Source organism: Neophocaena asiaeorientalis, unplaced genomic scaffold, assembly GCF_003031525.2.
Source record: "Neophocaena asiaeorientalis asiaeorientalis breed wild unplaced genomic scaffold, Neophocaena_asiaeorientalis_V1.1 scaffold70, whole genome shotgun sequence".
Classification (NCBI taxonomy): Eukaryota; Metazoa; Chordata; class Mammalia; order Artiodactyla; family Phocoenidae; genus Neophocaena; species Neophocaena asiaeorientalis.
Genome location: NW_020175410.1, coordinates 4,487,992 through 4,501,101, shown reverse-complemented (window position 1 = coordinate 4,501,101; position 13,110 = coordinate 4,487,992). Strand labels below are relative to the sequence as shown.

At 36.0% G+C, this 13,110-nt stretch overlaps 1 protein-coding gene and 1 long non-coding RNA gene across 4 annotated transcripts in view; one reads left to right on the top strand and one right to left on the bottom strand.

The window, feature by feature from the left end:
- Window positions 1-623: 623 nt before the first annotated feature.
- Window positions 624-13,110, bottom strand: part of LOC112414546 (uncharacterized) — a 12,866-nt gene continuing 379 nt past the window's right edge. Inside the window, exons 1-5 of one of the 2 annotated variants that reach the window (XR_003006173.1) lie at window positions 12,350-12,484; window positions 9,082-9,125; window positions 8,365-8,419; window positions 2,763-2,836; window positions 624-1,267 (exon numbers count right to left, since the gene is read on the bottom strand). This is a non-coding gene — a long non-coding RNA (uncharacterized LOC112414546). Of the gene's footprint in view, window positions 1,268-2,762; window positions 2,837-8,364; window positions 8,420-9,081; window positions 9,126-12,349; window positions 12,485-13,110 lie in introns of those variants that run through there. The other variant, XR_003006174.1, reaches the window with a different exon arrangement.
- Window positions 12,554-13,110, top strand: part of SCIN (scinderin) — a 76,669-nt gene continuing 76,112 nt past the window's right edge. For both annotated transcript variants that reach the window (XM_024767074.1, XM_024767073.1), the window contains exon 1: window positions 12,554-12,925. In XM_024767074.1, coding sequence (XP_024622842.1) covers window positions 12,727-12,925 — 199 coding nt within the window. In that variant the 5' untranslated portion in view covers window positions 12,554-12,726. The remainder of the gene's footprint in view (window positions 12,926-13,110) is intronic.

The window sequence follows — 13,110 nt, the reverse complement described above, 5'->3', positions numbered from 1 at the left end:
AGTTTAAAACAAGTAAAGTAGTTTTCCAATGAGAAAAATTTTGTCTCTTTCAGGGAATTTTAGGACAACTTTTAAGAGTCATTCAACCGTGCTGCATTTTTATCTCATTCGTACAACAAATATGTTTCTAAAACATCTTTTCAAAACAATTATTTTGCCAGTTATACATATTCATTGCTAAATATAGTTATTTTTTTCTTCTAGTTTTATTGAGATATAATTGACATACAGCACTGTATAAGTTTAAGGTGTACAGCATAATGATTTGACTTACATACATCATGAAATGATTACACAGTAAGTTCAGTGAACATCTATCATCTCATATAGATACAAAATAAATAAATAGAAAAAAATTTTTTCCTTGTGATGAGAGCTCTTAGGATTTATTCTCTTAACTTTCATATGTAACATACAGCAGGGTTAATTATATTTATCATGCTGTATATTACATCCCAAGTACTTATTTATCTTATAACTGGAAGTTTGTACCTTTTGACTACCTGCACCCAGTTCCCCCTCCTCCCACCCCCGCTGGCAACCACCTGTTTATTCTCTGTGTCTATGAGTCTGTTTTTGTTTGGTTATGTTTGTTCATTTGTTTTGTTTTTTAGGTTCCATGTATAAGTGAAATCATATAGTATTTGTCTTTTTCTGTCTGACTTATTTCACTTAGCTAGCATAATACCCTCTACATAGCTATATATTTTCAATTAAATGTAAATGCCATCCTAGTGCAAATAATAACTGAATGTTTATTGAGCATATGCTATAAATGTTCTAGTTACTTGTTATGTATATTTAATGCACAATCTAATTTAACCTTTACAACAATGTGCCTGTTTTCATATATCTGTGTGTGTGTGTGTGCGTGTATGTTCGGTATATATTCATCACCACCACTTTATAGTTGGGGAGGTTTAGGAGGTTACTAATTTGCCAAAGGCCATATGGCTTATAAATGGAGCATCTGGAAATCAAACCCAGGTAGTTGGGTTTTTGTTTTTTGTTTTTAAATGCAAAGTACAGATTCCTAACTACTATACTCAGTGCCCATAAGAGCTACAGTCATGAAAAGGGCAGGAAACAGGTTTCAAGCATTTTTTCCTCTCTAATTTTATCACTGGAAAACCAACTCTAAAAACCACACTAAACTATATCTCCTAAACTACCAAGTATTTGATATATTCATTTGCCTACAAAATTTGATGCACAAACCGGTGTTTCATTCTTCTCTTTAACTTGAAGAAAGCCTTTTCTACGTTTTCTAGGACAGAAGAAAAAACAAATGTAACTGCCGTATTTTTTAATGAATGTAGGAGAACATTCAATTATTTCACTGGTTGAAACAGTTAAAATATTCAAATTTAAAACTATTTTTCTTTTATTGAGGTAGAACTTTAAACTTTTTTTTTTTCTATTTCTATTTCATCATGAAACTTTAAAACTTTCTTAGCAGATGGGCAGAGTACTTTCTGCAGAAATGATTCACTTTTAGTCTCATAATCCCACGTGGGAAAGTTGAAGGCTACGTAAATTGAAAATCTGTCCTGGTCATCCAAATGACAAAAGAAAGTTAACCTCCTGGTGACCTTTTGAAAGATGTCAACCTTCTCTAAAAAATTAGCTTAATTTACTTGATATGACAAGGGAAAGAAGCCAACTAGTTATATTGTTATATCAGAAAAACTGCTTGGCAGAAACCTCCAGAGTTCTCATCAGCCTCTCAACATTCTCCTTCAGATTTTAGTACTCATAATTTAAAATGTTTAAAGTATGAACTTTAAAATAAATGTCACTAATTTTCAACAGGTATTTTAATGTAGAAAATTCTCCCTGAAACAAAATACTCATCAGTCTAAACCGTGTCAATAACATTAACCAATTTCACTCACCAATCTTTTTGGGCAACTGTTCTCTGTACTGTCTTTTGGAAATTGCAAACAAACAAAAAATGAAACTTCCTTTGCAGAGTTATTTGATTATAATAACTACTCATTACTTGACAGTTTAATTTTGAAATTGCTCAATGAAAGGGAGAGCAACGTTTGTAGACAGGAGCTGCCCCACGTAAACTCGGAGAAGAAGAAATCTTGCTAATGCTTACTGCACACGTGGAAAAGCAGCCCACACCTGCCAGTTGTTTTGGAAATGGGAGACGTGTGTCAGGCCGTGCTTCATCCTGAATGTGGCTGGCCTTTTGGACTGGCATCATAAGCTTTCCCAAATGTGTCCAGCCATGCAGCTCTAGGAGCTTTATTCCCTTCGTAAATATTTCAGAATGCAATTATAGCAAAATGATTTTTAAAATCACACAGAGCCAGAACTTATAATTTTTTAAGGAAAATTTTTTATGATGAAGAATTTAAATCTTATACAAAAGTTGGCTTAAGAGAGTAGTGGACCCCTAAACTCCCGTCACTCAACAACAACAATTGTTACCACTTTGCCAATTTCATTTCATCTATCCCTCCCCAACTTTCTTCCTGGTGTACTTAAAGGTAAATCCCAGACTCTGTGTTGTTTTACTCATAAGTATTTTACTATATCTCTAAATGAGAATGAGATGCTTTTATCTTTTAACTTCTTATTGTTAAGGAATATATACATTGCATTTTTGCCATTATTTAAATAATTAGATATTGCAATACTTAATAAAGGCCATAAATGCAAGAGGATAGTAATTAAGACCATTGGAAAGAATGTAGTTGAAAGGGAGGGAATATTTTCCCCATTTTTCTGCCTTCTCTTTAAGTACTCACCATGCTGTTTCCTTCTTGCAGTTTCCTTGATTCATTAAGTAAATATATTTTCTGGGTCATTATAAGCTTTGAAACTAGAAAAAAAAGAAAGGCCAACATAAATGCAATATAAAGCATATTATCCTTAATTATTTGAACGTTTTTGTAATGATAGGTTATTATAAGGGTGCAGGATTTCATGTCATAGAAACCAGTATTTTTCTACACATTCTTAAATCAGACAGTCATAAAATAGTAAATTAGTAACCCAGGTTTTAAAATTCATGTGAAACACTTCCTGGGTTAAAGATGTTTCTTTATGTCACACAAACTAAAAGAACATACAGGAAAAAATGGAATTAGAATCACTACATTCAACTTCAATAATCCTCTCTGTGCTATTCTTTAGACCTCAGAAATTCTTTAAATCCCTACATAATTTTTATTATAATAGGTCTAAATTTTATATATTGATATATATATATATGCCGACGTTTTAAAAAACTCTGTCACATAGATGGATGAATGGAGGGATGGGTGGATGGATAGATAGATAGGTAGATTTTTAAAATTTTGTTGCTCTTTTTAATTTTGTTTGCTTTGGGATTTTGGATCTCAGGTGCACAGAATTGAATTGATTATACTCCTTGGTGCCTGGCAAGTTTTTATTGTCAACCAGTGCACCTTCTCTCTTTTATGTTTTATTTCATGATTTTCCTCATTCTTTCCCGCATCATCAGTCCCCTTCCTACCCCCACCAGGCTCCCACTCACATGCAGTTTAATGTATGCTTTTCCAGTCCACATTCCACAGGGTTCATGGTCATTTGCAATGTGTGCATTCATGAAATTCAATTTTATTAATGTAGATATGCTTTTAATGGCACAAATGGCATCACATTCTGTTTCTTACTATTCTATTCAACTTTATAGTTTTGAAATCTGCTTACACTGCTATCTTTTCCATGCTGATCATTGCCTCTGGCACTAGTATTCCTCTCTTGCATATTCATATACCACACATTACTTAGGCCTAAAAAATATTTTCCTGTTTTTGGACTTCTAGGTTGCCTTCAACTTCTTTCTAGCACAACATGCTTTGGTGGGCATCACTGTACATGCCTCTTTGTGCATCTGTGAACAATATCACTGGAGTACACATCCAAGAGTGGAATTTGGGGGCACAAAAGATATGCCTACAGTTTTCACTAAATACTGTCAGATTGCTGTCGAGATTGCTACATCATGTTAGAGCTGCCCCTCTAAATATTATATGAGATTTCTTATTTCCCCACATCCTTGCCAGCCTTTCATGTTATCTTTCTAATTTTTAACAACCTGCTGGCTATGAAATGGTGTAACAGAGCAGTAAAGTTGTAGTGGTTGTAGAGGTGAGGAGTGTTGCCTCAAATGCTAGCTCTCCCACTTACTACTTGTGGGACTTTCTGTTCCTGGTTTCCTAATTTGTAAAATGAGACAATAATGATGCCTAGTTCATAGAGTTGCTGTAAGGATCAGAACAGAACCGTTACACTTTAAAAGCACATAGAATAATGGCTGGCCTTTGTAAGCACTCAAATATTGGCTGTTTATGTAGTTCCTTCAATTAATAGCGAGGCCCAAATCAATGAACACTCTTTGTATATCTAGTGGCCACATGACTCCATATCTTTACAGCATTTTTTCATAAAGTTCCTTGACTTTATTCTTTCTGCATTCTTTTTTTTGTATATATTCTTGATATCCTTAGTTATTTACAGAAATTGAAAAGATTTTTCACTCAGTCTACCCCCATCATTTAATTTTGTCTTCATTGTCCAATTTTAAAACCATATCTTTAGTTCCATGTAGCTATCAGTTTTTCCCTTTATATTTCATGCTATTTTTGGTATTGTTTAAGAAATCTTTTTCTACTCTGAAATCATAGACACATGCAATTTTATATATTTAAAATTTTTTGAATTTGTATCTTATTTTATATCACATTATTCTAATCATTTGATAATCTTGTTGAACTTTCTTGTTCTATCAGATTGTCAGTAGGATTCTTAGACTTTTAATTTTCAGATTATCATCTGCAGATAATGAGTTTTGTTTCTTTCTAGCAATTCCTAATATCTTCTATTTCTTTTTCTGGTCTTTCATTGTCCACACCTTCCTGTACCCTCTTGAAAATTACTGACATACTGGGGTTCCTGTTGTCTTTTCTTATTAGTTTTTTCCAATCTTAAATGAAATCATTCTAAAATGTTCCCATTTGATATGTTATTGCCGTCATTTATTATTATGTCATTAGGTTAAGAAAGTTCCCTTCTTCCTAGCTATCTAGTTTTCTAAAAATGTTGACATAAAGGGATTTTATTTGTTTTTAATATATTGAGATTATCTTATTTTTTCCTTTAAACAAAACTCACTTTTTACTTGGTTGGATAAAATTTTAGATCTGATATTGGTGTTAATGTTCATAAATGAAACTAAACTGTAATTTTATTTTCTTGAACTGCCCTCATTGGGGTTTATGTGCTGTAATTGCTTCATGAAAATAATTTTAGCAGCTTTTCTTTTTTCCTGTTTTCCAGATATATTAGTATACAATAGAGGATATACATGGTAAAACTCACATATAAAACTTCTTGGATCTGGTACTTTACAGAAGAAAAGATTTTGCTTTTTAAGCAGCATTGTTTATTTAGCGTATATTGGTCAATTAAGATTTTCTGTTTCTTCTTTTGTTAATTTTGGCATTTTACATTTTCTAGAAATATACCCATTTTGCTTTGAAATTCAAATTTCTTGACATTAGTTTAGAATATTTTTTGATTTTTAAAATATTCATGTTATTCTGTAGTTAGATTACTTTTACAAATTATGTCATTTCCTGGAACCAAGAAATATATATTCCCCAAGGTCCTGTCAACTCTCAATCTCTACCTCTGGTTCTAAGATTAAAAAAACCGTAGTCTTACTGAGGTAAATCTAAATACATGTCAATTCAATTTACTATTCTTCATGAATTAGGCTATCTCACCTGGTTAGGACCTAGATATGTTAGTATTGACACTTGTAGATGTTGAGATGATTCCTGTGGTTTAAATGGTGAGTTCAACACTCTGATTGCCTGGGTTCAGGTGCCAACTCAGCACTGAGTACAAATATGACTTTGGACAAATTTCTTATCCCATCTCTATCTCCATTTTTCCTTTGTGAAAAGGGAGATGATAATAGTAGCACCCACCTGGTATGATCGTTGTATGATTAGGTTGGCAATGCTTGTAAAAACACTTAAACAGTACATGGCACACACAAAATACTCAAAGTAATATATGTTTATTTACAATTTAAAGCCAAATATGAACATACCAATGTGTATCTTGTTTTACTTTTCTTTCATTCACTTTCTATAAAAAACTTTCCAATTGCTCCATATTATTCTAAATATAACTTTTCGTAACTTTTAAATATTATCAAATCCTTTCGTATCATCTATGGATGTACTTGTATAACTTTTACTCCTTTAACTTTGAAGATAAGCCTATTATTAGAATAACAACAAACATAAATAAAAGCTAAATATATATATATATTTAGTTTCATATGTATATGTGCATATATATATGACACAAATGTATCATATATTCAATTATAAAAAATCTAGGAATAAGAATTTTTTAAAATTCTGAAATAATATTGACTTTTATAAACCAAGACATGACCAAATGCCAAGATTATGCTGTGTCCCCAAAATAGTAGATTAAATTAATGTTAAAATTAATAGACATGTTTCCAAAGAAGACATATAGATGGCCAACAGACACATGAAAAGATGCTCAACATCACTAATCATCAAGAAAATGCAAATCAAAACCACAATGAGACATCATCTCATACCTGTCAGAATGGATATTATCAGGAAGACAACAAATAACAAGCATTGGTAAAGATGGAGAAAGGAGAACCTTCGTGTACTGTTAGTGGAAATGGAAATTTGTACAGCCACTGTGGGAAAACAGTATGGAGGTTCCTCAAAAAATTAAAAATAGAACTGCCATAAGATCCAGCAATTCCACTTCTGGGTATTTTTCCAAAGAAAATAAAAAATACTGATTCAAAACAATATATGTACGCTTATGTTCACTGAAGCATCATAGCCAAGCTATGGAAGCAACCTAAATGTCTGTCGATAGATGAATGGATAAAGAAATGTGGTGTGTGTGTGTGTGTGTGTGTGTGTGTGTGTGTATGTGTGTACACACAATGGAATATTGCTCAGCCATAAAAAAGAATGAAATCTTGTCACTTGCAACAGTATGTATGGACCTAGAGGGTATTATGTTAAGTGAAATAAGTCAAACAGAGAAAGACAAATACTGTATGATTTCACTTATATGTAGAATATTAAAAAAAATGAACAGAACAAATTCATAAATACAGAGAACAAACAGGTGGTTGCCAGAGGGGATAAGGTTTGGCTGGACTAGTGAAAAGGTGGGGGAGATTAAGAGTACAAAAAAATGAGTTATGGGGATGAAATGTACAGCATGGGGAATATAGTCAATATAGTCAATTCTATTGTAATATCTTTGTATGGTGACAGATAGTAACTAGACATATCATGGTGATCATTTGTAGAAATATTGAATCACTGTGTTGTACATCTGGAACTAACATGATGATATAGTTCAATTATACTTCATTTTAAAAATATGTAGACACTGGGAGGAAATGCATCAAAATGCTAATGATGGTTATCTCTATGGGGTGGGGATTATGGGTGATTCTTTTTTTTTTTTTTTTGCGGTACGTGGGCCTCTCACTGTTTTGGCCTCTGCCGTTGCGGAGCACAGGCTCCGGACGCACAGGCTCAGCGGCCATGGCTCACGGGCCCAGCCACTCCGCGGCATGTGGGATCTTCCCGGACCAGGGCACGAACCCGTGTCCCCTGCATCGGCAGGTGGACTCTCAACCACTGTGCCACCAGGGAAGCCCTATCATAGTTTTAAAACCATGATTATCTTCAGATCTCTATTTGCATAAACATAATCTTAAAGCAAAACTATCATTTTAGATCATGAATCTCTATGAGACCTTGTATCCTCAACCCTTCTCTTGGTTATATGCATTCTCTAATATGTAAACGCCTAAAGTAATGATGATGTCTTCTCTCAGTAATCTCACAGGGGTTAGCTATTTCCTATGTAATAATAATAATAGGTGATTTATATATAATAAAAATATTATGAAGAAAGTGCTGAGTCAATCTGCTGTGGTAAATAGGTTTACAAGAAATAAATTATCACAACAGCAGACGTTCAAGACCAATAAAACCTTCACTGTAGTATTGAGCCATGACCATGCCTTTATAGTTATAGTATTATATGCAATTTTAAACCAACTAATTGGTGAAAGAAAAAGTCCTAGATCCTGGCTGATCTAAAATTAAAAAGGTGACTTTTTTAAAAGTTCTTGTTTGTCTGGTATAGAGAGGAGGGATGGAAATACACTTCCTTAGAGTGCATTTTCACTTTTAATAATCACCTGCCTTTGATAAGTACTGGGGTTAAGAGCCCTTGCTGATTAGTAACCGTATTTATTGACTGTGTTCACAGGGCTTCTACATACATTACCTTTTTAATCTTCACACCACTCAAGTCTTCTGACTTCAGGTTCCATGCTTAAACCCTTAAATCATTTGGTAAATCAAACATGTTAATACAATTTAGCAGGATGACCAGTAAAAGAAATGTATTTTTTTTCTTTTTGCGGTACGCCATGGCCTCTCACTGTTGTGGCCATGGCCTGTCACTGTTGTGGCCTCTCCCGTTGCAGAGCACAGGCTCCGGACGTGCAGGCTCAGCGGCCATGGCTCACGGGCCCAGCCACTCCACGGCATGTGGGATCTTCCCGGACTGGGGCATGAACCCGTGTCCCCTGCATCAGCAGGTGGACCGTCAACCACTACGCCACCAGGGAAGCCCAAGAAATGTATTTTTAATTACATTCTTTCATTATTTATAATCAAAGGAAAGCAAATAAATAAAATACTTGAAGCATTTCCCTCTCTTGGAAAAAAAGGTGTACTTCCTGTCTTTCACATACGTTTAATTTCAGCAATTCTGTGGTCATGATGCAATAATGGAAATAAAATGAGATGCCTCTCAACTCTAGATTTTATGATTTAGATAATGAAGACCACTGAAGCCAACTTTTTGTTTTTTTTTTTACTAACTCATTCCAATGAATTGCACAATGAATTAATTACAGTATTAACACTGTTATTTATTTCAAGGATTAAACTATCTAACATTTCCCCTTGGGCATTAACATTCTAGAAAAAGACCTACCTTGAATTCAACCATGAGGCTCCACACCTCAAACCTCCAGATTCCTGTTAAAAACAAAAGCAAAAAACCTTATTCACCTTAGCTGTTTCTACCTGGGCTGAGAGAGGAAGCAGAGAGGATGCTGAAATTTAATGGATCCAAGAGAATAATGATGATGAAGATGAGTATCTTTAGTTAAACCTTAAAGAAATAGTAAAACTTCAATAGATGGATAATTGCATGAAGAGGAGAAAATAATCTAATTTTAAGAACCTAGGTTATGAGAGACAGAAAGAAAAATAAAGGCATGGAAAGGAAATGGCATCTGGTTTTAGAGACCTTTTTTGTATAGGAAATTGGCAGTCCGTATATGACTTAGACTTAGATACATTATTCTTACAAGATTGGATTGGGAGAAGTGATTTAACCATTCATCAATCTCAGTTGAGTTTATACCAGGACTATTCCAGGTTTATATTTATTTATCCATTTAATGCTCATGACAATTTTACAAGGATTTGTGTCAGTAGTCCCATTTCACAGATAAGAAAAATGAGACACAGTAATGCAAAAAAAATGATAAACCAAAATATCAAAATTTTAAGTAAAAGAAGTTTAGTATTTTTCCTTTGTCTCAGCTTCCAATATGGCCCCATCTGGCACTGCTAACAATTCTGTATTTTAAACTTTGCTATTTTTATCATGATATTTTTGCATTAATTTTGATTTTTAAAATACTGCCTTAAAATAGTATTGATCTTGATTATTGAACTTTTTAGTGCACTTGTAAATTTTCCATCCCAGGCAGGTGCCTCACTTGCCTCACCCTATTGCCGGCCTAAGTAAGAGGGAATTTCACTTATACATCAAAGTTCCGTTTTATTTCTTTAATAAAAAGAAATTATTTCCTTTTATTTTTATTTAATCATTAAAAGGAATTCCTTCACCAGAAGAAATGGAATTATGACTAAAACTGAAACAGAACTTAAGTGATCACTCTGATTTTTAAATTATCTTAAGTCCAGATCACCAGTTTTCATATTTTTTCCCTAGAAGAAAGAAGAGAACAAATAATTATCACTTTATAGATAAAACCAAGACATGTAACGGCTCAGTCACAAAGTTAAAGCTAAGCTTCCTGGTGCTGAATGGGACATACCATATTAGAAGCTTCTCTAGGGACAAGTTTGAAGAAAATGAAAATATAAAGAATACTTATATGAACAAATCTAGGCCAAATAATTTGGATCGAAAGAGTAAGGTTTTGTAAAGAATATGTGCTTCTGAATTAGACACAGTGAGCTTGAATTCTCCTTCGGCCACTCACTAGCTGGGTGATCTTTGACAAGTTCTGAAGCCTCAGTTTCCTCATTTATAAAATAAGCCTTCTCAAACCTACCTATCACTGTTTGTGTTAGAAAGAAAAAAAGAGAACGTAGCTAATAGTATTTATCAATTAGGATCTCAACCTATGACAGATGGTACATACAAAACAGAAAAATTCAGGAGATTTTTTTTTTAGAGGTTTTATATATATATAAGTAGAAGGACAGAGAAACCTAAAGGGATAATGCATCTGAGGGGACAGTTGCCTGAATCCAAACGAGAGAAAAGTCAGATAGAGTTATTTGTCTTTAAAAGTAGTGACCTTTGGTGGAGGAAGCCAAGGAAATAAATACTCTGACCTTACTGTCCTCTCTCCCTCTGATTTCCAACCAAACCCTAAGCTAGAGGGCATTGAAGCCCAGTTGCTTTAGCCCATGCAGGCTGGTCTTAAGGGAAGACTGCCAGGAACAGAAGGATGAAGAAGGGGTTTAGAGGAGCAAAAGGAAGCTCACCACCGCATAATAAGAGCTCCTAATTACTGAGCATTTTCTATGTAACAGACAAAAACACTTGCGCATTTAATCCAAATAACAATCTTTTAAGGTGAAAACTATTATTTTCCCATTTTATAGATGAGGAACCTGAGGCTTACTGTAGTTAGGTGACTACAGAACCAAGAATGGACAGGGGAAGTGAATGAAAGCTATATTTGCCATGCCCCATCATTGCAGAAGAACATAAATGGTAGTGACTGGTTTCATAATTATCATCACTGTCATCAAAACCATTGAATTCCAACTCCTCTAGCAATTGTATTTCCAGGAATTTATCTGATAGTTATAATTCATGAGTATAATAAAGTATGTTCAGAAGTGTTGTTTGCAACATTGTGTTAGCAAAATATAGGCAAAATTTAAATGCCTATGAACTTGAACAGATTAAATAAGTTATAGTACATTTAAAAGATGGAATACCTTGATACCTTGTAGTCAGTAAAAAGAAGCAGCTCTATGAGTACTGGCTACTGATATTTTGATACATTGGTTCAGAACAGTGTGTATGTTACCATTTCTGTTAGAAAATAAAAATTACTCTGTTATCTGTATTCTTGTAGATGAAAGAATATCAAATATGTCTGGAAAAATACTTAAGAAACTGGTAACTCAGTTGCCTTTGGGGAAAGCAACCGGATGGCAGGTGAAATAGAGATACATTTTTATTGCACACCTGTACTTTCGAAATTTTTTTACCATGCTCATGTAATACCTATTTTAAAACATAAATTAATTAAGGAAAAAATCAAATGGTATGTTATTAGTTACCTTCCGGGGACTTCTGTAATTTGGAAAACAGTGACAGAAAATGGACGTGCATAAAACCCAGCTTTCTTACTCTACATCATGAGCGATTTGCTTTCTCAATAACAATAAAATCCTTTGCCATATCAGCTTCAGTTAAACGAATGCAAAATAAGGAGTAAACTTCCATCTGTATTTTACAATGCTTTGCCCATGCTGCAAAAGCAAAAGCTGTAGGGAAAACAATGAGAAAATTAGCACCTTGAAGCCAGGTAACAGTTAACTCAGAAGGCAGGCTAAGCATAATATCACACTGAGAAACAGCCCAGCCTGAGAACACCTCAGGAGGACTGCTGTTGTTGTTGTTGTTTTTTAAAAAGCAAACTCTCTTGCCCAAAGGAGGCAGGTGGCAAATTAACCACAGCTCCCTACACCCCTGGGGACTTACAGAGCTCTGTCCCCCGGGTAAGACCACTATCCTTCCAGGTTTTCACTCTTCCCAAGAAACCTGACATGCTGTTTCTCATGGCATTTTCAAATTGGGAAGATCAGGACGGAAAAACTTTGTCCATCGGGAATGGCGAGACTGGCTGATAAAATGACGGAGTTGTTGATTAACTGTTACCTGGATAGCCAGTTTTTTTTTTTTTAAACGATGCGCCAACCTGAGTTTTAATTGTTGATCTCCTCCAGCTGTTGCCTGGGAAAATGTCCTTCCTTGGAGGAGGCATTTCCAGGAGTTTCAGCAAGTTGCCTTAGGATCTTATGGTTTCTGAGATTCGATTTTCTTCGGGTTGCGGGGAAGGACATAGGAGGTTGATACCAGGCGCTACGCTTCGGAGGAGAACGGATCGCCTACTCCAAAGCAACTCCGGCCTGAGCACTTAGCCCCTCCCGTTTGGGGGTCCCGGGGCTCCGCCCCCGCAGAGCAAACCGTATAAAACCGCTGCGACCAGGGTTCTTCCTGCAAGTCTGGGTTCAGTCCGACTCCAGGGTCAGCGAGGTACCCCGCCAACTTCCCGGAGCATCGCGTGCCCGAGCCATGGCCCAGGGGCTGTACCACGAGGAGTTCGCCCGGGCGGGCAAGCAGGCGGGGCTGCAGGTCTGGAGGATCGAGAAACTAGAGCTGGTGGCCGTGCCCGAGAGCGCTTACGGTGACTTCTACGTCGGGGATGCGTACCTGGTGCTACACACGACCCAGGCCAGCCGGGGCTTCACGTACCGCCTGCACTTCTGGCTCGGTGAGAGACTGCGGGCGGCCGGGCCCGGGCGCGCCCAGGTCGGGGAAGGGCGTGGCCGCTGGGGGTTGAGGTTTGCGGGCTGGTGGGCAGGGCAGCGCTAGCCGGACGGGCCTGGAGACCCTTCGCGCCGGTTGAGCCCCCGTGGGCCTCCCCCCCCCCCCCCTTTGGGCCCCTGCCCCTTTCCC